The sequence below is a fragment of the Thalia democratica genome, chromosome 2, assembly GCF_965202585.1.
Source record: "Thalia democratica chromosome 2, ktThaDemo2.hap1.1, whole genome shotgun sequence".
Taxonomy (NCBI): Eukaryota; Metazoa; Chordata; class Thaliacea; order Salpida; family Salpidae; genus Thalia; species Thalia democratica.
The window spans coordinates 31,342,976-31,370,957 of NC_139166.1; the positions used below are offsets into that span (position 1 = coordinate 31,342,976).

At 25.2% G+C, this 27,982-nt stretch overlaps 1 protein-coding gene across 1 annotated transcript; it reads right to left on the bottom strand.

The window, feature by feature from the left end:
• Positions 1-1,260: 1,260 nt before the first annotated feature.
• LOC145828544 (chromosome-associated kinesin KIF4-like) lies at positions 1,261-27,449 on the bottom strand. Its single transcript, XM_082936300.1, has 23 exons — positions 27,337-27,449; positions 26,946-27,060; positions 25,719-25,924; positions 22,280-22,379; positions 19,626-19,785; positions 17,293-17,498; positions 14,848-15,023; positions 14,362-14,580; positions 13,296-13,484; positions 12,752-12,836; positions 11,230-11,345; positions 10,413-10,576; positions 9,916-10,050; positions 9,156-9,276; positions 8,325-8,528; positions 7,537-7,674; positions 7,024-7,233; positions 5,890-6,027; positions 5,509-5,613; positions 5,269-5,379; positions 4,890-5,027; positions 4,179-4,383; positions 1,261-1,520 (listed from the first exon to the last, which is right to left on the bottom strand). Exons 1-23 carry the CDS (start codon positions 27,439-27,441, stop codon positions 1,312-1,314), a joined length of 3,555 nt encoding a protein of 1,184 aa, XP_082792426.1. The 5' UTR covers positions 27,442-27,449; the 3' UTR covers positions 1,261-1,311.
• Positions 27,450-27,982: the final 533 nt, after the last annotated feature.

Genomic DNA, 27,982 nt, shown 5'->3' on the forward strand with positions numbered 1-27,982 from the left:
AAAAATACGATTAAAATTTAAATTGCTTTTTTTATGTTCTAGTGCGTATTTTTATATAAATTTTTATTTCATAAATGTGCTTTTTACAATTATGCTAGTTTTTGTTAACAGCTGTACTTAAAATTAATTTGAATCTGGCATTAGTTATAAAACTTGAATTTACTACAACATAAACTTATGATTTTAATGTTTAAGAAAGTAATCTACAAGCCTTAAATGGCAACAAATTTTGTTTATTAATTGAAAACGACAGCTCTAGAAGCTATAAGAAACTTAAGTCTTAATAAACCAATAATCTTTTTTAATTGTTTGTCTGTAAAACTTACACTAGATTTTTCGAGTATGTTATTATGAAACTAAAACTGCTGCCCAAATCACCAAAACTTAACCTGCGATCATTAAATGCCTGTCGACACTGACTTATAGCATACAATATATAACTGTAAATATTTATAAACAATTTTAAGCAGTAAGTATAAACTATATACCAATTTACACTAATAAATTTTAAAATTTTACAAGACTATATTTTTTCATGCTTTTGTAAAGGGCTATAAAACTAATAACTTTGAGAAATTGGGTAACTTTAATAAATATATACTTTAATAAATATATGTAAACTTATTAATAAGTATGCAGATGGAATTATATAAAAATTAAAACTTTTCAAAGAAAAAAAAAAAAGACTCTAATACACATACAGTTATTTTAATCGTTCAATCGTAGAATTTTAAGTATAGTAAGGACCTTTAAATATTTTTACTTTGAAAGGTGAATTTAAACTCAGTCAGGTCAAAGTTTTACAAGAATACTTTAGTAACAAACCGTATTGAATTTTTTTTTAACATATAAACTTTTTAGACTGTATCTGTTAAAATTTACTAAGAAAAAGCGATAAATAACACAACAAACAGTTTTAATTTAAGTAGCACAAAACTATTCAATAGTAAAATTAAAAGGCAAAAAAAACTGTAAGGCTATTCAAACAATCACTTTAAATAAGGTACAAATTTACAACTTTATTTTTTCTAATCATATAGCAATTATCAAGTGTTGAAAATATTATAGACTGTTTTAATACATTAAAATCCAAAAAAATCAATCTCCTAATTTTAATTAAAGACATTTCAAAGTAAATGAAAAAGATTCATTGAAAACTTTATTAAAAATAAAAAACGAGCTAATACTTTTTTCTATAAAATATAAAGTTTAAATTTATGGAGTTCAAAAAGAACAAAAGAAATGTTTTAAAAACTTGGAAATGACAAAACAACTATTTTATATAAATGGAGCCCCAGATATGAAGTAGCTTCACAGGTGCTGCTTGGTGTTGGGATTGTGCAGTTTAACTTTTCTTGCGTTCCTTTGAACGTGCCTTCCCAACTTTTTCGGTTCATCGAGCGGTGAGTCGAACAGAACCGGCTTGTAGCTGGAATCATGTCTTGTTTCGGTTGCGGGAATTCTGTTTTGTGTTGGGGTGGCGGTGACACCAATGTTTTCTGTTTCCATGGCAATCGGTTCTACAAAATTGATAAATTTCTATTACAATTGTAAAATAGTACAAAAAGATAATACATAACGAAAATAATTTGAAATGCAAGCTTGATATTTAGGTTTGTTTAATGCAGGGTTACCAATAGTATATTTTTCGAAGCTTTCTGAATTCTTAAAAAACAAGGTTTTTGGTCCATTTCAAGTATACGTATTCATAAAGTTGTGTTCAATGGTATAACTATATAGAAAAATACTGAAAATCTACTTAATATGTGTATTTATATGAAAAAAAAATTAAAACTTTTTTATCTTTATGCTAGATTTGTTGGACTAATTGAAACTTTGTCACTTTACATGTAAAAGTAGTGTAAAGTTCTAGGTTTTTTGGTGACTTATTTAAAATTCTAAGTTTATTTTTCGAAAATTTCTCAAACTCCAGTTATTTTGGCAACCCTGTTAATACTATTTAATTACTCTATGTTCTAAATATATTTAATAAAATATTCTTTATTTTAATTTTAATAAGATTTTCCTTCAGAGAATTTTTTTATTAAATTAATTTTTTAATATAAATTTGAAAAATATCAGAGAAACTCCCAGAGCTAAAAACTATCACAGTTAAATGCAGTAACAGTATAATAAATAAAAACTGAACAATATAACTTTGTAATAAATCTTACTAATAGCAGCAGGTGTAGAAAAATTGAAATTTCTTGAAGTTTTGTGAGTATCATATTCGTGAGTTAAACCTTGACGGGAAAAACAAGAATTTTTTAAAATTAATACTGTGATATTTTATCTAAACTAAAAACAAAGTTATAAGTTAACATTATTTCTAATACTAATTTGTTTTGAAAATAATAGGGTTTCCACAATTTTTTATAACTATAAATATGAGTAAAGCACGTATTTAATTTATTAATTACTCGACATCTTTCAAAAAACAACTTGGTTTCACTTAAAAAAATTATTTGTACTATACAATAACTATAACTAATAAAATATACATTTATTTAGTTTTAAATTTTGCTTTTGATTGTTAATTGTTAAAGATACACCACTTAGTATAAAATTGCTATTTCAACTGCCTTATATGTACTATGTTAATTACAGACATAACGAAAACTAATTCATTACAGCACTTAACATAGACTATAACAATTTTAGTATTCATTTAATTTTGCTTTATTATAATCAGAAACTCAAAAATTTAAATAAAAAGCAATGAAAAAATTATGCAATTTATAATAATACTAAATTTAAAAACACTTATATGTGGTTGCAGATAAAAATAATTAAGTTTTATCATTTCCAAGAACTTTTTATTTAAAATCTAACTTATTTCAGAGTTTGGAAAATTTAAGAATTCATCAATAAGTATACTGAACTAAAAATACTGAACCAGATTACAATGTAAAAATCATTTTACTAAGTTCAGTAGTCTTTCCCTTATTTACACTTTTTAAATACATGCCAAAATCGCGCACTTAACAGGAAGAACAATTACTGATTTATAAGTAAATTAATAATATTATATTTTATAACTACTCGTTACAAGTAAATATTTAGGAAAAGATGCACAGTAAAATTGGATATTATTCGAATTCAAACTTATAATTTTGTATTTCTTTTCAATTTTGAGTTCTTTTTTATTAAAAATAGTTAATATATTAAAAAATACACAACATCACATAAGAGTTTAAAAACCAAATAAAATACATAATAGTTATAATTTGCATGAAATTATTAAATCCACTCAACTATTTATTTAATTTTAAATTGTAGTTTAAATAACTTTTATTTTTTTTTTTTGTTTAATTAATTAATTTACAAACTTGTTTGAAAATCTAACCGTATAATCTAAAAGGAATTGATTTATTCGTGTTTTCTTCTTTAAAAACTCTCTTTCCTAAATAAGACAATAAGTACAAAAAAAAATTAAACTTTTGCAAACGGTTGTGTTGTTAGTAAAAAATACTTTTAATGCAGTTATCCTAAATTAGACTTAACTCACTCAAACAAAGTTTCTGCATCAATAGTAAATATAATTAATTTTATTACAGTATATACTTTAAAAGTTACCCATAAAAGGGGGATCAAATATGCACAAAGAGACATTTTTGCACGAAGGGTCAATTTCGTACGAAGACACTTTTGTACGAAGAGTCACTTTTGAACGAGAGTATTTAAATTATATAAATAAAACAAAAATAAAAAAATATATAAATTAATAAAATAAGTTACCGACCGAGGGTAAGGGTAACATTGATAGTAATAATAAAAATAAACTGATAAGATTTTTTTTTAAACAAGAAAATAAATAATAAATAAGTTAATAAAAGAAACAAAACAAAAAATACCGACAGATGGTAAAGGTTATCAGTGATAAAAAGAATTAAAAAAAATAAAACTAATAAAAAAATATAATAAATTATTTAAAATAATTTCAACCCGTGCAAAAGTGTCTTTGTGCAAAAGTGACCCTTTGTGCTGCTTGACACCTACCTCGCGAACGGTATTGAAAACTAGAATATATACTGACAACAGTGTGCTTCCGGGCTACTTTGTAAAATACCTTCACAAGCTAAAACTTAAACATGCAACACTTGCAGTGTTTTATTTGTTTAAGCTCGATTAAATATCAAATTTGGTATAGTTAATGAAGTAAAAGTAACATTAATCACCGTAATTGTTAGTAACAGGTGTAGATGGATCTAGCATGGTCTGTTGTAAATTTGAGGCAATATCAAAAGTTCCGTTCAAATCCTGTTTAGGAGTATCAACACCGTCTCCAGAGCTTCTTACATCTTCTTGAGGAGTTTCTGGGACAACTATCATACTTTCTTTGGTAGGTTCTGGGGTGGTTTTAGGAGAAACTTTCTTTTTCTGCTGTTTAAGTATATAAAGTTGATTTTCAAACTGTTTTTTTATTGCAAGGTTTGTGAATGAAAATACTTATACATGGTTATAAAAAAATTAAAATTCAATATAATGCTGATAAATTTGTGAAAAGTTTTTAAAATTTGATTAGAAATAATAATTAGTCTTTATGGCTAAAATTGACATAAACTAAAGTGATTAAGTTTGATCACTAAACTTTCTTTGATAACATTATTAAATATTCTCTTTATAAATTGTTTTAAATGAAATATAAACAACAAAATTAGAAATAAGGTTTTAATTTAATAAATTAAAAAGTAAATGGTACTCATTGTACTTAATTATAAAACATCACCTAGTTATCAACGGATGTAATTATAGCTAAAAATAAAACTATCATAATAGTTACTGAAAAATTTTTCCAAATCCTAAACTTGTAGAAACTCTGAAGCTAGTTCTAAACATTTATACGATAAAATATTTTTATTTTAAAAAAACAACTTTTTTTTAATTACTTTTAAAATTTGAGTCCTTCTTTTGCTTTCCATTTTCTTTTTGATAGGGGTGGGAACGTAATCACTGTCGTTATCGTTATCCATACCAATCTCGTCTTCATCTTCTTCGAAAATATCTTCTTCGAATATCGGTGTTACCTTAAATTCATACTTTAATTACCAATGAATGTTTGTGTTGTTTAATTCTTATAAATTTAGAGACTTTTGTTTTAAAATCTAAATAATATATTGTTAATTAAGATTAATTAATATTAGTTTTTGAATAGTGTAAAAATAATTTAATTGCCATTTTATTTCTTTTCGTTAAACACGTATTAAACCATCCATTAAATATCATTTTATCAATTTAAAAAGTTTTCTCAAAATAAATAGCCCAAACTTTTGGTTTTTTAGTCTTTTGAGGTTTTTTGAATGAAGCTTTCTTTTCAGCATTTTTTAGACAAACTTCTAATTTTTCGTTGTCACTTTCAAGATTGCTAATACAAGTGGCCTGTTTAACAACTTTTTTTAGTAAAAAAAAATTATCTACGTTTCTTTTGAACTCTTTTAAAAATATCTAATAAACAAATTTTCATAATAAGGTTTTTCAAGGCTACTTTAATATTTTTTTTTATTTTACCTGCATTTTCAGCTTTTCTTTTAGTTGTGCTATTTCCGAACTGTTTTTGCTGTTTTTTGTTGAAACATCAGTTTTTCTTACGAGTTCTTTTGTAAGAGCCAGAATCTAATATTATAAAAAGTTAAGAACCTTCATTTCATTATTAGTGTTAGTTTTTAAAGATTTTAAATTGTTTTATTAAAACTGCAAGTTACTTTTATTATTATTATTTAAAAAACTACTAGCATTAAAACGTATATCTTTTTTTTCTAATACTATACTTACGAAGTGCACTTTCTGAATTACTTATAAAGAAAAAATAGAGAACATTTAGGTGATCTAGATTGGTAAATACTTGTTTTAACATTTAAAACTATTTTCAAACCATAAATAATTTTTTACCTTATCATTATTTTCCTGATCTTGCTTCATTTTAATATTCTTCAAAGAGTTAAGTTCTTCTTTTAACATCAACATCTGTTCATTATCTTCATGAAGCTTTTCTACTTCTGCTGATTCGCTCACTTTCTTGTCAAACATCTATGAGCAAATTTATTGACTTATTAATATTTATATAACATATCATTTCAATTATTTGATTTAGAATGAAAAGGTTATGCATTTTTAATAACAATTTATTGCTGAATTTATAACTTCTACGATTTTTCTTAAGTTTAAAAAATACTGATATTTTCTTTAAAACTTTTGTATTAATTTTTATAATTTGTTAGATATAAGTAATATAAGACGCTGATAAACAGTTAAGCGACTTGACGATGTAAATTGTTATGATAATTATATACTAAAAGAAAGTTTTAAAGTCCATCAGGTTTGCCACAGATCGAGCTGAAAAAAATTTTCTGACTTTTTCAAATCAATTTTTTAATTAAAACCGATTCAAAAATACATAAAAAAAAGACTTGAAAGATTTTATTTATTTCCAAAAATTAAATTAAACCGTGAAAAAAATATGATTTGCAAAGCAAACTTTTTTAGGAAACAACATTAGCAAAATATATTTTTTAGTAATGATGAACTTTCTTACAAAGAGCATGTTTGTTTACATCAAATTTCCTGACTTTTTTTCGAAAAACCCCCCTTTTTCCTGAATTTGTGGAAACCCTGGTCCATTTATTATTTTTCATATTTTTGCTTAAAAAATTTGACTTTTAAATTTAATACACCAATACTAAAATAAAATTATTGAGTAATTAAAAACATTTTTCCTTTGTCTAAAATATAATTAAAATTCAAAAGACTTACAAAAATTCTTAACACTTCATGCTTATAAAAATTAAAAATTTATAAACACGGTCAAAATAATACATTTATATTTTTAAAAATAATAATATAACTTCACTAAAGATATATTTTAACAGAAACAAATATTTTTATCAAACTAGTATCAGTAATTGGTATATTGAAAAAAGTATCTTTTAGATAAAAAATTAAAAATATATTCTTTATGTATTTGTTAAAAAAATAACAATGATACAAGTAGTAATAAATAATAAAAAAAACAAAAATTTTGCTTACATGATTTAGTAAATATTTGACGACATCTCTTGAATCTTTCAAACTGTTCAAATTAACGAGTTGCGAGTCATATTGTTGAAGAGTTTTCTTACCATCTTGAATTTGATCTTTAAACTTACTAAGAAGATCTTCTTTTATTTTGATCTGATCTTGAAGTTCCGTAATTTTTTCAACATTTGCGTTTAATTCCCATGAGGTTAAAGTCCTTCTCTGTAAATTCTAAATGTTAAACAAAAAATCTAATAAATAATTATGGAACATATTTTTTTTATGTATATTAATAAGTTAATTGTAATTATTTTTATAAAATATGTAATTATTAAAATAATTGTTGCTTTCCTTTTTAAGTAAATACTTTGAATCCTTTATGTTAACTGTTCTAGTAGAAATGTCAGTCAAAACTTAATAACACTATTTTAGCTACTTGCTTGTTTTTTGAAAGTGAAACAAAAAAAAGATTTATAATACACAAAAGTAATTTTTATTTACTACTTTTAGAACTGAAAAACAAACTCTTTTAGATTTTTGATCATTTTGGTTAAATGCTTCCAACTCAACTCGAAGTTTCTGAAGATCTTGTTCGATGTTTGCTTGGCATTTTTTGGCTTCTTGGAGGTGGTATCTTATCTGGCACTGGCTTGACATCCAATCCTAAAAACATTATTAATCAAAGACTAATTCTGACAAAACAAAACACAGAGGTAAGCTAAAATAATTTTTATGAACATGCTGTTCGTACATAAGAGAGCCAGATTTTTTTTAATTTTTATCTAAAATAAATTTTTTCAAGATCATATACAGCAACTAGTACAGAGATGTCCAACATGTGGCCTGCAAATTGTAAGTATCATGAATTGATCTTTAACAATTAACTATTTAAGCATAACAAATTATAATTAACATTTAGTTAAAATTATTTTTATTTCACTATATTTATAAAACATTTACAATTTTGTAAAAAACTATTAAAACAATAGTGCATTTTTGTTTCAAATTATCTTTTTAGCAAAATTTAATTAATTTATAAAAAGACATACTGTAGTCTTAATAATATTAATCAGATTAAACCTTTTATAAAATCTAATCTTATTTAGTACAGTTATAGAAACTTGGTTTTCTATAATTTTTGCAGTTTCAAGAACAATTAAGATTCTCATCATTAGCTTTAAAACAAAAAAAAACTAGAAAAAAAGTTGTAGCAGACTTAACAGTCATAATAAACAATATTAGAAATAAATTAATCTTTTGACGCAAATATGAATTTTAATTTCAAACATGTATATGACGTTACATAAACGAACCTTCCACTTGACAAGTTCTTGTTCTTTTTTATTGGCACCTGTGGAAGATAGAGTTCTTCTGATATTGTTCTGCTTGGTTCTCAGCAAAAGTTCTTTAAACCTTTTCAGTTCCGCTTCTGTCTTTTCAGTCTTTCTCTGCATAACTGCCTTTTGACGTTTCATGTTCATCTCCAGCTTGGATAACTCCGCTTGCCTTTTGCGATCCTAAAAATTGATATCATTATTTTTTTGTACAGTAAAAATAATCAGATGTCAACAAAATGTTTACCTTATACTGTTATACTTATATATAAGAACTTGAAGTTTTACGTTTAAGCATTTAATAGATCTAATAGTAATTAAACTTGTTCTGTTGACATAAATTTACTACTTGTTATAAAGTAGTATTTTCTAAACTTATTAAAAATGTTTCAATGCTTGTTTGTAACATTTAGATAAAAATGGAGTTTTGCTTGTTTTCTAAAAATAACTAAATTAATTCCAAAGGTAAACAAACAACAAAAATGGTTTTTAAAACTTAAAATCTGATTATATTTATTTGGCTTACGTTTAAAAAACTATTCTAATTAATTTTTTGAAATTTAAAGTTGACATCAACTATTATATACATTTTAATTCTATTTATGAGCCAATGTATATATTTGTAATTTTTATTCAATTAAACACTTTATCAAATTTGAATTTAATATATAAAATAATAATGCTTTAATAAGATATTATTGGATAATTCATTAATTTTTAATACTAGCAATGTAAATAGCAAAATATAACGAAACATTTTTTCATAAGTAAAGTAAATAAGTATGTTGAAAAAAAGTTATACTAGCAAACCTTCTTTTGTAACTGCCTGACTTCATTTTCTTTTTGTTTCTTCCAATTCATATGTCTTGAACTTTCTTCCTTCATTTTTCTCATCAGTTTAACACGATTTTGTTTTAATGATTGAATATCTCTAAATATTTTTGTTAAGTTTAATAGCAAACCAAATTATAAAAAACAAATCTCAATTGTATTGCCATTTGGCTGCAATATCAGATCTAAATATATATTTTTTTAATCACAGTTCATTAAATTGAAACTTTATCTTCAGCGTTTCTTAGACTTGCATTATTTGCATTTAATACATCAAGACTAGATACAGAACAATCTTTGTTTGAGAAATTATAGCATTTACAACCAATATATTTAGAATTTGCTTATTTAATAGCAGCTATGGTAACAGGGAATTTATTAAATGACTAACTATAAAGTGTACTGCTAAATTGTTTAAAAGAGCTAAAAGTATTAATAAACATACATTTTATTTATTAATACTTTTTATCATAACCTTAGAACAAACACTTATAATCAGAATAAATTAAGTTCTTAGAAAAAAAAAACGTTTTTCAGAACTAAAAATAAACTGATCAATAAAACCAATTCCATATGTTCAAATTTAATACAACCAATTGTTAAACGATGGATTATTTTTTATTTGAATTTTGAAATTTAAAATAAATTATGTTAAACACTATTAAACAGAATTATATTTTATCATTTTGTTTTGCTACACAGTATTTTTTAAATTATTTACAAAAAACAAGTTACCAACCCATTCATCTGCACAATTTTTTTGTCGTTTTGAACTTTAATTTTGACAAGTTTTTCTTTTTCTCTTCTTTCAACCTGAAGTTCTTTGATTTTAGCTTCTAAAGATTGGATTTGCTGCCTTCTCTGGTCAGCTAACCTGTAAAAAGTCATTTGTTTACTTATCATCTGAGAAAAACTTCAGCTGATTTATATTAAAAATACTTTGCTTAGGAGCATTGTAAAAACTTACTTATTTCATATTACTACGTTTTGAATTTTACTATAGAATAACTTTTTTTTTAACTTGTTACTAAAATATAAAAATAATAACCGTTAGTTTTCAACCGTAGTATTCTTTACATTTATTTTATAGATTTAAAGAGTTTATAAACATTTTAGAAATTTGGTTAAAAAAATATAGAAATAGTTATAACTTAATTTTAAGAAATCTAATTTGTATAAATATTTAACAACTGCATACTGTTATGGATTATTTTCATTTATCACTTTAAAACTAACTTTTTGTTTTTATTCTTTGCACCCGCATCGATTTTAATCTGAAGGTTTTGTTTTTCTCGTTCAAGTTTAAGGATCTGTTCATCAAGATTTTTGACGTGGTTTTCATATTTGACTTTAAGTTCCTTGATTTCTTCACTGTTTCCCATTTTTGTTACCATTTGTTCCTATGAGGTATTAATAATTATAGTAACAATAAAACACTTTATATCAGCTCAACAAGAAAATTAACTTAAGACATAAAACCTAAACAACTTTTTTTTTTATTCATAATGTGTGTTTGATTTAAAAAAATTCTTATTTAGTTCTTTTAATAGAAAAATTATACATACTTGAAATTAATTTAATAGAAATGTCTATTACTAATTTAACCTCTCTAACTAAAAAAAAATGTTACTAAAATAAATTATTAAAAAAAATAAATTATAAACTTATACACCGGGTGGCCAAATGTTTTTGAGAATTTTTTTTTCCAGGTTTTCTGAATTTCTTCCAGGTTTTTTAAAGTACACGTTTTTGGGTCTATTTTTGATTTAAAATTAAGTTTAAGGTAAAAAACTGTGTTAAATAGTATAACATCATTGAAAAGATAATATAAAGCTACTTTAAATGTGGTTAAAAAAAACGATGATTACAATTTTTTTTTTTATCTTACTGATATATTTTTTGTGTCAAATCGAATATTTACTACTTAAAATTTAAAAAATGTTTAAAATTCCAGGCTTTTCAGGTTTTTTCATCCTAAATTGTCACATTCTAGGTTTTTCAAGGATTCCAGACATTTTGGCCGGCCTGTCTATAGAAAAAATTAATTATTTACTTTCATTGAAATAGCTTTAGATAATTCTTCAAGTTGTACTTGCATATCATGACTTCTTTTAAGGTGAATGTGCTTCTCGTCCTCAGTCATATTCAACAACTCCTTATTATCAGTATCTAAAAAATATTTTACTTAATCATGCCGATTACATTTAAAAAAAGATTTTTGAAGAAATATGTTATTCATGGTTGCCACTGACCAAGCTGAGAAAAATTTCCTGACTTTTCCTGACTTTTTACCAAAATTTTCCTGACTTTTCTAAATCAAACTCTTAAATTAAACTTATTCTAAAATACATAATCTAACACTTGAAACTATATAAAGCTTGCAATCTAATTTTAAATACAGGTTAAAAACAACAGAATAGCTGAATTCTATCATCAAACTTCTAGTAAATCCCTTATACCAGTGCTTCTGAACCTTTTTCTAGTGGCGGAACACTTTTCCAAAGTTCAACTTTTCCGCGGAACCCCTAATTTTAATTTTACATAAAATGTTTAATTAAAATTCTTTTATATTAATTCTCTTATAATTTATTTTATAAATTTAAATAACTTTAAGATAATTATAAAGAAGTATACACATTAACTTGTTACATAAAATACTAAACTAACTGCTTAGTTCTAAAGAACTCAATTATTTACTTAAACAAAAAACACTTTGATTCTAAAATTATGCTAGATAAACTTTTGTGTATATATCACAGTTTCACTATGGAAGTTTCCTTGCTACAGATCATCAATACTAAAAAAATTACAAAATCTGCTTGTTCAAGTAGGGTACTTGTTCAATATGTTAATAGAAAATTTTTGCAGTTTTATAAAAGATATTTTACTAATTCATACCAGATGAAGGCATTGGAAATAAAATTAAATTTTTTTGTAAATTTCTAGGAAAATTTTTGAACTTGTTTCTGACTTTAAAGAACTTTTAATTAATTTCTACCATTTGAAGGCTTTGGAAAACTAGGAATTTTGTAAATTTAAACTGACAAAATCTGACTTTTTTTTTTTAATTTTATCAAATTTCCTGACTTTTTTTTTTAAACCCCCCATTTTTTCCTGACTTTTGTCTTTTTTTTTTTAATTTTTCCTGACTTTTCCTGATTTCCTGACTTTTCCTGACCGAGTGGCAACCCTGGTTATTATAAAATTCTAACCAATACTACATATGCATATCGATTCTTAAAACATTAACCAGCTTAAAATACATATAACCTGTAAACATAAATAACTTAAGTGTTATACTGGATGCAGTATACTTTTATAGGTAAACTTCCATATATTTCATTAAAAATTATAATCTTTTAATGGTTTAAACTTAAAAATAAATAACCAAAAAACTAAATTAATAATAAAACTTTTTTATTAAAAATATTTTTATATTTCTCACACACTGTGTTCAAATACTTGTAAAGTTAAATGTTGACCTTTTTTTATCAAATCAATGACTCTTTTGCTATAAGTTAATATTACTAAAGTAGTTATTCAAAAGTTTCTGTTTTGAATAAACAAAAACTAACTATTATTTTCGCTGTCATCAGAATTATCATAGCTTTTATCAACTAAAAGAGTGTCAATCTCTGTCGTAAGATCAGTGTCTTCAACCTGTTAATTAGTATTTACGAAACAGTTTACACACTGTACAAAAGTTATGGTTAATTTAATGTTATAAATGCTAGAAAGTTTTCAAAACTATAGTACAATAAAAATTGTAAATAGAATAGCTTGTAAAAACTAATTGTTGTGTTAAGCTTATCTAATATAATATTGTATAAAACTTATTGAATTGGTTTTTATTTTTTATAACTTTTTTTGGGTTAAATTTGACGTAACATAAGCAGATCTTTGTTCCTTGAGTCCAACATATCACTATGTTCAACAAGTTTATTGAACAAAAAGTACTTAACAATAGTAAAAGTTAACATGGATAGTTTAGAAAACTTAAAGTAAACTCACAAATAATCATCTTAATTTTTTACTTTTGGCACAAATTGGATTAAGCTAGTCGAGTAATTAAATGTAAAAAATATATTTTATTTGGTTCAACACAGTTAAATAAACCACCTTAACTTTAAGGACAGTAGACCTAAGGTTATACAGTTTAGTTAATTGTTCCTTCATCGCCACATCTTCACCAGCGAGTTGTGTCAGTTCATTCAACGGCAATGTTATGTCACAAACATTTCTTGCTTGTTCTTGAATTGAATAGACTGCCTCTTTTACTACTGTTCGTTCTTCTTCAAGTTTGATCACCTGAAAATGTAATTGTTAAAAACTAACTGCAAATATATAACGAACTAAATTCTGCTTTCGCCAACCTACGGTCGACGGGCCGTATCCAGTCTGCCTAGCAGAACTCTATGGCCAGCAATGTAATTTTGATCTTGAAAACAACTTGTACAAAAAAAAAGTTTTTTATAAGAAGAATTTTGATTTTTTTATTTTAAATAGATATTGAGTACACAGTAAGGTTTATTAAATGATCATTACATTTTGCTTATAGTATTTTTTATACAGTAATATCATTAAAATAACACGGCCTGTAAGATTTTTTTTTATTGAACCTGGTCCGCGTAATAGAGAAGTTGCGCACTCCATAATTATTAAATAATAAAATAAAACAGTAATAAATAAAAACAATATAAATAAAGACAATCTAAAATAGTTAATTGTTTTTATGTATTTTTGGTAGATTTTATATATAACAGTAGTATCATTAAACTAGTTTAAATAACATAAATAGGTATACTTATTGTGAAATTAAGGTGTTCAAACAGATTTTTATTGTAAAAATGTAACTGATTACTAAACTGTCAACACATTTTTATTTAAAAACAAAAAACATACACCTGAAAAACTTTTCTTAATAAAGCATTTGTTCAATCATCAATATATCATAAAAAACATGCATTTTAATGGCTTTAAAAATGACACTAATATTAAGTATAATTTTTTTAAAGTAAAAATCAAAAATTTTTCAAATAAAAGTTTATTTTCAAAAAACTGTTTATAATAGAACTGTAATATAATTTACCTAACTACATGTTACAAATTAATGTAAATTCATACACAAAAAGCTAGCAATTGAAACTAAATATATAGTTAGTTGTTTTTATTACTATAAACAAACCTTTTCAAGGTTAGAGCAATTGTTTTTGATTAGTGTATCAGCTTGTTCAAGCAGTTCTTGATTCTTTGTTTTCACATCTGCAAGTTCTTCCTTGAGTTTCTTGTTTTCTGCATGTAGATGTGAACTTTTTCCAACTTGTTTCTTGCCATCCGGTGATTTATCATCAAATGTAGGCAATTGGTGGCCTCCAGCAAGCAATTGCTTCTTGAGAGCTTGGTTCTGTTGTAAAAAATTTATAAGTAAAAAAATTTAGCTTTAACTAATGCAACAAGTTTAACAAAAGTTTCACTTTTTTTGGGAATAAACACTTTGTTATGATCATATTTCTTAAAATAAATTAACAACACTTGATAAAAAACGTATCAAAAATATGTTTAAAAGTAAATTTGAAACTTGTTTTTTTAAACAAAAACAAAAATTACAATTATTATACTTATGATTAGTATAAACTAAAAAGCATTTCGTTGTTTACTGATGAAAACAAACTTCATGTCTCAGTCGAGCCATTTCAGCGGTTTGCGGATCAAGATTTACCACAGCTTTGTTTTTAATTTTCCTGGCTCTATCAGCATATTTAAGAGTGTTTAAAGTTTCCTCATGAGAGTTCATGGCTGGTGAAGTGCAAGCAATCATTACAGTCATCGCGTTTCCGCCAAGCGAATCTGTTGAAGTGTAAAAATTAGTTAAAGAAAACACTATTTGACTTATTTCTTTTAATTTTATTAAAAGCTTTCAAGCTAGTTGGTGAAAATAGTAACAAAACTTAAAAATACTGTCAGAAAAATTTAAATAGTAAAAAGAGTAACTATTGGTAAGTCTTTATAAATCTTTGATCCAATGCAAAACTGTAAAACTAGTACCTTTTTTTAAGGAAAGTCTTAAATTAAGAGCTTTAGAAACAAATATATATAACATATACTTATAAATAAAACTAGGTTGATTTAAGATAAAATAAAGAGTCTTCAAACAATTTCTATTGGGTAGGTGTCAAATATGCACAAGGGGTCACTTTTGAACGAAGACACTTTTGCACGGGTTGATAATTTTCTTAATTTATTTTTATTTGTTTATTAGTTTAAATTAATTACATTTTTTTAATTTTATTTTTACTATAACTGTTACCCTTAAACTTTTTAATTTATAAGTTTTTTTTTATTAACTTTTTACTATTTTTTTTTTAACTATCACTGTTACCCTTAACCCTTCCTTACTCTCGTACAAAAATGTCTTCGTTCATACTTGACCCGTCCCCTTTTCTATCATAGCACATATTTAAAAAATCTACTTTTTTTTAAATTTTTTGATGTTCTGATAGAGTTGGCGGTTGAACATTATGAAAAAGGTTACCAGTCTATATATTTCAAGTTTGAGTAAGCAATTTCTAGTACAATGTAAAACGTTCTTAAATTTATATGGATAGCTTTTCTACAAATTTATAAATAAATTTCACCTTTTGAAAAATAAACTTTGGAGTTATTATGAAAAATGAAATTTACTTATTTATGTGCTAATATTTTCTTACTGTTTTCGATTGTTTAAAGTGTAATTACTTACAGATACAACTATTAATTGTTTGAGAACTTACTAATTCGAATATATATAAAGTTTTTAAAACGTATAAAACAATTGAAACTGATTAATGTTTTTTTAAAATGACTTTGGTATCACTGTTAGCTATATAACTTAGGTTTATAATCATATAATTTTTAAGCAACTTTTACAGGGTTCAGAGCTGCCAAATGTTTTTGGCAAAATTTCTTCCAGGTTTTTTAAATTACACGTCTATTTTTAGTTTAAAATTAAGTTTAAGGTAAAAAACTGTCTTAAATAGTATAACAACATTGAAAAGATATTATAAAGCTACTTTAAATGTGTTTAAAAAATGATAATTACAATTTTTTTTTTCAATATATTTTTTGTGTCAAATCAAAATTTTACTATTTAACATGTAAAAATTGTTTAAATTTCCAGGTTTTTTGACAACCCTGCTTTCAGGAGGAAAAAATATATATAACAAAGTTGAAAAACATATCCGTTGCTAGAAATAGTATAAATACAGTAATTATTCACTTATCCGGACATGTTGGGCAAGATTTTTCTGAAAACATGTCCGAATAATCATTTTTCGGGATAAGTACAAAAAATTATTTTTTCATGTAGTAATACAACTGCTGTTTATTATTCAATGTATAATAAATTATAAAAGATTAGCTCCTATTATTCTGCTTAAACTATTTTTTTCATTTTTCAAAATGTTGTACAAAGGCGATCTGCCTATGCTAAACTGCTCAATTATAAAAGACTTTAGCTTATTATTTTTACCATTTTACAAACTTTTAGTTAATTTTCAATGGTTAGCGCATCTCGTTCTTTTTTTTATGTCTTGTTCATTTCTTAAACCTGGTATGTCGAGTGTTTCAAACTTATATAACTTATAAATAAAATTATAAAATTGTCTTACACCTCATCTTAGACAAAAATTGTTTGAATTAACTACTTATAAGATCTAACATGTAAGAACTGCTATACATTTCATTGAAAAAAAAAATTGAAATTTAATCAATTATCAAAAAATTTAAAAGTTTAAATAAAAAAAACTATTTTTATACAATATTGTTTAAAAATTTATTTTTAATCCACTTATTTTACATACAAAGGTTTTTGATAAGTAAACTAGTTTTGAACATTGTTTGAATATAAGCTTTAGTAGTATTATTACTTCATAATAAACAACTAAACTGCAGATTTCATAAAATCACTTAAAGCATATATTTGTATCAGACAAAAACATCTATGTTTAGTATTGAAAATGTTTGATATTTTTTCTCGACTGAAACTGTGCGGATAAGTGAGCGTCAGGATAAGTGAATAATCACTGTAATTGAAACTTTTATTTAACTACAATGACAAGTGTATTTAAAATATATATACTTTGTAGCAGTCTAGTCAGTTTGGAGTCTCTGTAAGGAACATGAGATACGCCATCACCGAGGGCAGATATCACGTTACCGAGGGTCAACAACCCGCTGTTGATCTTAATACCCTCCTTCAATCGGTCACCTTCAGCCATGGTTCGCTTGGCGCGCTCACTGCCAGCTAAATCTACCAGCTGAAACTTGGAATGAGTGTAGTTGTCACTGTTAGAGAATAAGTAGTAAATAAAAAAAACAAACACTTTAAACTTTCAATTAATATTTATTGAATTTTTTTTTTGATAACTAAACGATGTTCTGTGAAAACGAATATATCACGTTTTTAAATTATTTAAAGTCAACTTGGATAATAAAAATTATTATATCAGTGCTATTAAATAATTCTAAAGCATGGCGACTTGTTTATTTGTGTTAAAAACTTTACAAGTATTCGAAATTGTGATTTTTTTTTAAATAAAAAGCTTGATGAGTAATAACTCCTAGGTTAGTTATTATATTTTTAAAACCTTTATAAAACTTATAGTATTCTTACAGCTAATGAATATATTATTGTAAGTATTTTAAACTTGAAAACGGTTTCCTTTTTCAAGTAAAGTAATTAATCTTTGAAATTGAAAGATTATAACTTGTATATACTTAATCAAGCTAAATTCATTATACGGTTAAAACAATTAACGATAACTTGTTATACTATTAAATATCATAAAATTTACTTTCTTATAAAATGGTTTTAACCAATTAAATTAACAGCTATTATTTTATAAATTAAGTTATAAGGTTTTTTTTTGCCGTATCTTTGTAGTATAACAAAAATAATCAAGGACAAAAATTCTTTATTAGTTAATAAACAATTAAACTTAATCAGTTGTTTTACAAATAACTATTAAAAAAAATCTGTGAGTTTTAAAACAATGAACATAAAACTATTTATACTTTTTGACTTATCAAAACAGTTACACTTATCAATAACAAAATTTAAAAATTTAATTAGTTTACAAAAGTAATTAGATTATGCAATTCAATACTTTAACCCATTTTTATTTCTCATTTCCCTTTTAGCTGATGCAAGTTTAAATCATTCTTTTTTAAAGAGACATAAAAAAATATTGCTTTAAGAAAAGTGATTATCTCACACTTCTACATTTTTGATTTTTGTGCTACAGCCTTTTTACTTTTATAAACCGAGTTGTTTACTGAACTTAGCCTAACCTAACCTCATTATTAGCTTTAAAACTAGTTTTCTAGTTGTTATTCAGAAAACTAAAATTCTCAAAAATCTTTAATATAAGTGTTTTTATTTCAATTTTTATTCATGGATTCCATCAAATTATCAATTTAAATTGTAATATGTTATAAACTACCATCAGGGTTGCCACTGGTTTTTAAGAAATTTCTTCGATTTCAAAGTACTTGTTTGTGGGTCTATTTTAAATTTAAACTTAATTTTAAGGTAAAAAAATTGTGTTTATTAGTATAAAAACATTAAAAATATACTGTAGAGCTACTTTAAATGTGTTTTTAAATAAAAAATTGTTGATGATGACAAAATATTTTTATCTATATGGTAGATTTTTTGTGTCAAATCAATTTTTCTACTTAAAATTTAAAAATTGTTTAAAATTATAGGTTTTTAAAGTGATTTTTGTTAAAAATTCCAGTTTTTTGAAGGTTTTTTTTTGCCTACATTGTCAAATTCTAGGTTTTTCAAGGTTTCCAGGTAAAGTGCCAACCCTGGTCTATTTTTAGTTTAAAGTTAATTTTAAGATTGGAAACTGTGTTAAGTAGTATAACAATATTGAAAACAAATTGTAAAGCTACTTTAATGGGTTTTTAATTTTAAGAAAATTTGATGATGAAATCAAAATTATCCTACTTAACATGTAAAAATTGTGCAAAATTTTAGGTTTTTCCAGATTTTTTTTTTCAAAATTTCTCAGATTCCAGTTATTCTTAGCCTAAATTGTCAAATTCCAGGTTTTGTAGCAACCCTGAACAATTTTAAAATTGTCCATGTGTAAAGTAATTGTTCAACTCATACTTAATAGAATTTCAAGGCCAATTATTAAAAGTTTACGGTGATTGCATATACAGATTAAGTACAACATGATCATTTAAAAAGCTTGAAAGTTGTACCAAAATGACATCTAAAGCTGTTATATAAAAATCGTTTGGTTTTTATGCTTAAAACTAATATAAGTTGGTAATAATCATCTTTCTCAATTATATTTTATAATCAAATGATTTAGTAATTATTAACAATAGACTTCTAAAAATAAGCAAAATCAAAATATTTTAGGACTATAAACTAAATGGTTTTAAAACAAAACTAACGGATTTTTGAGTTCTTTGCTCTCCATGACAATAGTGAATATGGCATGACTTCTAGAAGAAGTTTTGTTCATGGCAGTGCAACCAACAGCTCTGTTGCAATTTCCAGTGTCCATCAATTGTAAAGTGCTCTCAGGGGTGCTAACAACTACTTCAGTGATACCTATAAAAAAGACAGTACTAATAATTAGTAGTTTGTAAAACATTATTTTTTATAAGTAAATAGAATATTTTTTTATGATAAATACATAATAAAATAGTAGTATACTTTGTAACATTTAGACCACGATAAAAACCTTTTCATGTATAACTTTTTTTTTTGTAGAAAAAATGTCCAATCAATACTGCTGTCTTACTACTACGTAGCAGAAGTAGTAACTTATTAATGACCTTTAAATAGTACTTACTTAAAACCTTAATGATTTTGGACTGATCTTGAGCCGCAAAACAAACGAAGCAACAACATTGCTTAACCTCTATGTCACAGGGTTGCCAAAGGTTTTTTTTTTAAAGTCTTTCAGGTTTTCTGAGTTCTATGTTTTAAAAGGTTTAAGTTTCTGTTTTTGGGTCTATTTTAAATGTATAACTAGATTGGTTAAAAAAAACTGTCTAAAACAGTACAACAGCAATAAAAAATACTGTAAAGCTATTTTAAATGTGTCTTTTAATAAAGAATGTTTAATGATAACTTAAAAAAAGGTTTATTATAGACTTTTTGTGTCAAATCGAAACTTTATTACTTTACATGTATAAATTGTTTAAAAATTCCAGGTTTAATGTTGTTTTCAAATTTTCTAAAATACCAGGTTTTTATTAGCCTAAATTGTCAAATTACAGTTGTTTCCATAAATCCAGGTTTTTTGGCAACCCTGCTATCAACAACTACCAATTAGAATTGACTGACAATCTTAGATAGTTAGGATCCATAAAAAGCAGCAAGATGTCTCTCGACAAAACGACAAGCGAATTGGTATGACAGCTACTACTTTTGATTGTCTTGGACATGAGTATTGAAAAACCCTTAACTCACTTTTACAACCTAGGTACTAATACCTAGGTCTTTTATGCTGGTGTTCTTAGTAAACTTCTACACTAAAACGAGTCATGGAAAACAAATGCCAATCAAAAGAATGTCTTTCTGCTTACCTAAGAACGGATAGAGATATCTGATATACTATTTAGGCGTGGCTTACTAACTATGTTCACAATGCTTCAGCAACAAAGACTGTTCTGGTTAGTCTATAGGATAAAAGAAGGACACTCAAAGATATCTAATATAGGTATGTTTCAGAAATGCACAAAGGTACTTTTAACGAAGCTTAAGTTTTGTACGAAGACACTTATACACAGTGTCACTTTTGCACAAGTTGAAAGTTTTGCACATTGTCACTTTTGCACAAAAGTTCACTTTTGCACGGGTTTAAACTTTTTGTTTTACTTTTTTTACTATCACTGTTACCCCTAACCCTTGGTCATTTTTTTCCTATTTTGTAACTTTTATTCTATCACTGCTACCCCTAACCCTTTATTAATAAGCGGTTTCTTCTAACAGCTTTTTGAGCAGCAGTTGACGATTGTAGCGGTGACTTAAACAAGTCAATCTTGCAAAAATAACGCTTTGTGCAAAACTTTCACTTGTGCAAAATTGACCCTCTGTGCAATAGTGACTCTGTGCAAAATTGACCAAGTTTTCTAATAAAAAAGTGTTTGATGATGACGGAAAAAAAATCATCAAAACAATAGATTTTTTGTGTTAAAACGAAACGTTACTACTTAAAATGTAAAAGTTGTTTTAAATTCCTGGTTTTTTCCAAAATTTCAAAAATTCCAGGTAGTTTTAGCCTTAATTTTCAAATTCCAGGTTTTTTGGCAACCCTGTATATACAAATCAAAACATCATAAGCAAATGTAATGTATCAAAATTATAAACATACTTACTTTCCTAAATTGTTTTGTAATAAATATTTTATAGATCTAAATACATATTTTTAAAGACTAATAATTTTTTTCTTAAAGCCAGAAATAAGTCAAAATTTTGACCATTTGAAAACATTTATAAATTTCAAACTCTTTAAACATTTGTACTGACAAATCCTGAAACTTTGCTAATATTGCAGAACTTGTTGACTTAGCTTGATTTTACTTACTAGTACAAACCCTGAATTTATTTTAGTTTTTCTTGTAAATTTATGTTTAACGAAAGGGTTGATCATACCAATTCAATCATCAGACCACAAGCCCTTGGTAGATCATTATAAGCAAATGGTTGCTTCATGCTTGCATGTATTAACCGTTTGTAGATTGATGACTACAAGTTCTTCGGTTGGGCTGATTGAGGAGTCTTAATCAGGACGAAACCGGTCTCAGTCTACCGAGGGCTTGTGGTCTGATGATCGAATTGGTATGATCAACCCTTTTGTTAAACTTGGGCTTTGTCTCACGGCATACGAGAGTCCAGGCTTCTGCTCTGCAGACTTTCGCCGATGTTTTTGTTGATTGTAAATTTATGGTTATTATATATTTAATAAATTTTCAAAAAAAAGTCTCATAATCATTTCAAAAGTTATGACTAATGCTTCAAGAATTATTTTACTTTATCAGAATTTTGTTTATTTTTTCTTTAATTTTAACACCTAATACAAATACAAATTACAAACCAGAAATTTTGATAGCACCATCAAAAAATTCTCTTATGTTTAAATTGTTAGCCTTTGCTTGATCTTTAGCAAGTAAATCTTTTACTTCCTCCATATATATCTGAAAAAATAAACACTAAGTCATTCTATTTAACTTATTAACGAAACTAGGGTATTTTTATATTAAAGCAGAACTCTAGCTAAGAGCTATTTGTTCAACATTTTGAGGCACATAATAGAATATTAAGTTAATTTAGTAAAAAAATGAGAAGATAACCATAAACAAAAGAAGACTAACTCGAAAATAAAAGTTTTCTCATTTAAATTTAGAGAAAAAGTAAGAAGCTTAATTTCAAAAATATTTATAATTAGGCACAGTTTATATTTCTTATTAATAAATAAATTTAATTTGTGAAAAAAATTCTATTTAGAAGCACAGTTACAAGCAAGTATTAAATACAGAGTCCAAATTTTTTTTAGAAAATTGTTCTATGTATTTTTATTATCATCGAGAATTGCTTATTTTTTCCATGGTTTTATTCCATTTATAGTTTAAATTTTAATTATAGATAAAATAGTTATTTTAAACATTTAGAAAAAAACTTTAAGATATTGAAGGTTTATGATGTAAGAACATATTTAAATACTTTTTAACCCATGTAACCTGTATAAAATTTTTGTATTCTTCTAGATTTTATTCCAAATACTCTTAAACTAGAATAATTTTAAGTTTTAATATTAACAAAAATTGTAATTAAAATGATTTCGTATTTATCATTATAAGGCCTTAACATTATTGTTTATAATATTCTTATTAGCTAGAACGACTAAATCTATATACTTTAACTTGTGTTTTTATTTCAATTAACATGGCTAAAAGCATAAAAGACTAAAGGACATTTTTTTATAGAATTTAAAATTTTGTTAAATTTTTGAAATCTAGTAACTCTTGTAAAAAGTTTTGTTACAAACATATATACCTTAACGAACTCTTTTTTCAAAACTTTTTTGCAAAAGATTTTCTTCTTTCTTTTTTTTTTTTTTTTGGTATACTGTTATATCATTTTTTTTTGATGGCTTTCCTAAATAATTCAATTAACCTTGGGGATATTTTTTTTTAACTATTAGCTAACCGTCGTCACAATACTGCAATTGGTTTTTTGAATAACCCTTCTGTCATACATCCAGGATAACATTACATTAGTGACTCTATAAAAACCAATATGAAAAAAGAATCTAAAAACTGGTAAATAAACACTTTCCAAAGACAGGTTTCTATAAAATGTATTCAACAAAACACAATAAAAATTTTGTACTCATAGTATGTCTAATCTGAAGAAAAAATCACAAACATAATCATAAAACTTTTCAAAACCAAATAAAACACTAAAGCATGAGAACAAGTATGCAATTACAATTAAAAAATAATTGTATTGTCTCACCAAAAGGATGATAAACAAAGCAACACTAAATTATAAAAATAAGGAGATGATATGTATTAGATCCACGTGGAAAAAATTTAAGAAAGAAAAACGAACACATGCAATCCTTTAGGAAGAAAGAACTAGAGTAAGTAAATTTATTCACAAGATTGAAGATTACAACGTAGATTGGAAAAAAAGAAAAGATAAGATAGGAGATTCTTCATTCAACAACCAAAAAAACTAGCCAAAATGTGTTCTGTTTGCAATCTAGAGAGACTTGAGATTGCATTTGCAGACAAAAAGCTATTAAACTTAAATCTGAATAATTCAAAAAATGTAAAGACTTGGCAAAACATTATTTGAAATTTTAATTGTCTAGCTCTACTTTTTATTTACCCAACAGTATTTCTGTGCGTAATTTTGTAATTTGTTTCACACTTTTAGTTCTATAAGCTTTACTTTTTTGTTATTATTGTTGTTTGTTATTGTTGTTTTAATGTTGATGTTTATTTGTTATCTTATTTAAATCAACCTTATAATGTTGGATAATGAAAAATCAAAACAACCATTTTCGAATTTTGATTATCAAACTCAATATCTAATTTTATTTCAATATACTTAATTGCCTAATTACTAAATTAATACTATATAAAGAAAGCAACCATCCATAGTCACATATTCATTTATTTTCATGTGATCATTGTTCAAGCGTGTTTGATTTGTAAATAAAAAATTCAGTAAAATTTTTTGTGTTTTTGATTATATATTTGTAATGGGACGGGTCTAAATTGCACGAGGTTACTAAACTGCACGAAGCCAAATTTGCACAAAGACAATTTTGCACCAAGGGTCAACTTTGCACGAGTTACATTTTTGCACGAGAGTAAAAGATACAGAAGAATTACAAAAAAAAACTAAAAAATAATTTGATTAAAAAAAAAAAAGTTACTAACCGAGCGGGTATGGGTTAGGGGTAACAGCAATAGTAAAAAAAATAAAATAATTGTAATGTTAGGCTATTTTTCCCAAAAGGACAAAATAGTCATAAAACACTATGAGCACGAGATTTGAAGTGATTGTATTTTGCAAAGTTAAAATTATCTTTATCTGCAAGAAGGAATATTTAAAAAAAAAGCAACTGTTAGTTCTTATCTGTTCTCTCCTTACATCTTATTATTTTATTCTTTGCAACCTCATAGTTAACTTCTTTGATAATAAACTTAGTATATTTAGAGTTGTATATAATTTATTAGTGATTTTTAGTACTATTTTAGTGATTTTAAGGTTTAAGTTTTCTGTATCTATAAAGTTGGGCCATTTAGTAGTTTTATAGTTGTGTATAATTTATTAATGATTTATAGTACTATTTTGTGATATTTTAGGTTAAAGTTTCTGTAGTTATTAACTATTATCAAGTTTTATTTAAAATAATTGGTGTAGTAATTGTTATTGATGTTCAGATTGATATTCATATTGGTTTTCAATCTGATATTCATATTGTATCTATAATTATGTTTGATATCTATTATTGGTTATGAGTGAGAGACACATGACTACACGTAGTCAAGAGAAAGGTACTAGCCAGAGCCTTGCAACCATTAGAAGTGACATGAAGGCAGTACCTGTTCCGCCGGTGCTACCAGGCCCTCTGAGCGGACATAACAAAATGATTTTTTTTTTCATTAAAAGAAAAATAAATTACTGACTGAGGGTAAGGGTTAGGGGTAACAGTAACAGTCATAGAAAAAAAATTTAATGAAAATAAAATATCAATAAAAAAATTCGAAAATAATTAAAAAAAATTGCTTGTGCAAAAATGTCTCAGTGCAAAATTGTCTGCTCGTGCAAAAGTGACCCTTTGTGCAAAATTAACTTCGTGCAATTTTGTGCCCTTGTGCAAAAGTGTCTTTGTGAAATTTTTTACGCTTGTGCAAATTTGATAGCTACCCATTTGTAACATCTACTTAAACTATAGCTATAAAGTTTTAAATAAAAGGTAAAAAAAAAATTCTAGTAGAAAACAGTTATTGACTTACTTCAGCATACCAAACTTTGACTACAAACTCGTAGTCCTCAGATCTATCTTCAATTCCTTTAAAGATATCCTTGACAGCTCTTGGGATAACTCCTGTTGATTTATCAACAAACTCATCTTTCTCAGATTTTTTGGAGTATGCGGACCCCATTGTGTAGGTCTTTCCAGAACCAGTTTGCCCATACGCAAGTACTGTACCGTTGTACCCTAAAAAAAGTTTCTTTAGCCATTATAAACTAAATTTTAATAAATAAAATGAACAAAAGCTCAAAAATAATTTTTGTTTACTGCAGAAAATATACTGACGAATTGATTTATGAATTATATATTGTAAAACTTCATTCACTACAAATTAAACTTTATCAGTAAACGTTTTTAAGGCCATAAAGGGTTCTCCTTTTTGTTTTTTAGAAATTGATCTTATTTTGTAGAGTTTTATCTTAGCTATCAGATACTTTTTATCTCTTAACTAAATTCTAATTAAGTTTCGATAAACAATACACCAATTTGGTGTTTTGATAGGTTCCTTATAGAAATCACTGACCAATAAAACAAAAAAACTATTTCGCTAAAATCTTATTCTTTATTTAGTGGAGGCCAATATTTTTTTAGAAATTTTTCCAGGTTTTTAAAAGTACAAGTTTTCTTGTGGTTTTTTGGTAAAAAATTAAAATTAGTTCAACCTTGTTATAATATTTACTATTAAAAAAAAAAAGGTCTCAAGCTCTAAAAATAAAAAGAGTAAATAGATTTATAATGTGTTTTTAAATTTCAGAGAAAGCTCACATTAAAAAAATTGAAACATTTTTAAAAACATGACTTTATCATAAAAGTAAATCAAAAAATTCTTATTTTTTTAAAGTGACTTAAAGTTTAAACTATAAGGTTTAATATAAAGTCCACTGTTTCTTTTTGCCTTGACCTCCCTTAAGCCTTTACTTAATTATTATAATAGATTATGTCTCAGCGACAATATTTTATAAGGAAAGTATAAAGTTTAATATTTGAAAATTAGTAAAAAAATAAGTCAACATGTTCAATAAAACAACTATAACAGTTTTTGATTTGAAATATATAAAAATAACAATTTGAACTTATACTGAGTTATAACTTTGATAAATGTATACAAATCTTAAACAGTAAATTTTTATACAAATAAACTCATATTTCTAGAAAATCTAAATTTTCAAGCTACAAAATTTAAAATTATAGCAGTAAATAGGCAAACCTTTAAATATTCTGGAAATAAGCGGAAGAACGGCCGTGTCATAAACTTGTTCTTGTGTTGATTTGGTATCAAATACGTAGTCATACGTAAATCCTTTACTCTTATTAACTATCACCTAAAAGTAGAAAAAGTAAGTAGAAAGAAAAATAAGAACATAAACAAACAATTGCAGTAGATAATGGCTATATAGTTTATTGAAAACACTTATTCCAATTATCTTCAATTTGTTATCAAGTTGATAGATGAAAATTAAAAACACATTAAGAATTATTTGTACGAAATAAATTAGTCAATTAAATTAACATACTACAAAACATAATATGTTACATTGTGCAACATAACTTATAAATCATTAGTACTTTGAAAATATAACAAAATGTTGTTTTCCAACCTGGTTTGCCTCATTAATAAATTGTAAGCATTCTGGTTGATCAGCTTCTTTACTATTAAGAGGTCTGCATCTAACTGCAACTTTAACTGGAACTGATTTTGACATTACATTAAATAAACTTCTAAAAATAAATAAAAAACTACAAAATTCAATGTAAGATAGTTCAAAACAATGAAAGGTATTTAACATAACTGTTAATAGTTTAATTAAATAAAAACTTGGTAAATTTTCAAGTAACAGATACATTGTTAGTCATTGCTATTTTTATTAACTTTCATCAAAAAAATATTTATTCAACTTTTACTAAATAATCACTTTTTACTTCTCATAAATTTATATTTTAATGAAAATTGGTTGTTTTTTAAACACTATTAAAAATATAAGAACAGCTAAATAGATGAAATTACTTTAAATTTACGTTTATTACTTAGTTTTGTATAATAAAATAGAAATTTTGCATTTTGTTCTATACAATTCTGTAAAAATTGAACTAAAAGTTTATCTGCAACAACTACAATAATAGTTATACAGACTGAGTTTAAAAACTTTTAAATAATCATAAATCATCAAATTCCTTTTTTGAATGATTTATTAACAAAAAAAATAACTTAGATAAACTAATTAAATCAAGTTACAGACTTTTTAG

Coding starts and splice junctions, on each gene's coding strand:
- LOC145828544 (XM_082936300.1), bottom strand. CDS start 27,441: ATGTCAAAATCAGTTCCAGTTAAAGTTGCAGTTAGATGCAGACCTCTT. Junction 5,028..5,268: donor AAAAGACTAAAAAACCAAAA/GTTTGGGCTATT, acceptor TATGAATTTAAG/GTAACACCGATATTCGAAGA. Junction 4,384..4,889: donor GAAGGACTCAAATTTTAAAA/GTAATTAAAAAA, acceptor ATACTTAAACAG/CAGAAAAAGAAAGTTTCTCC.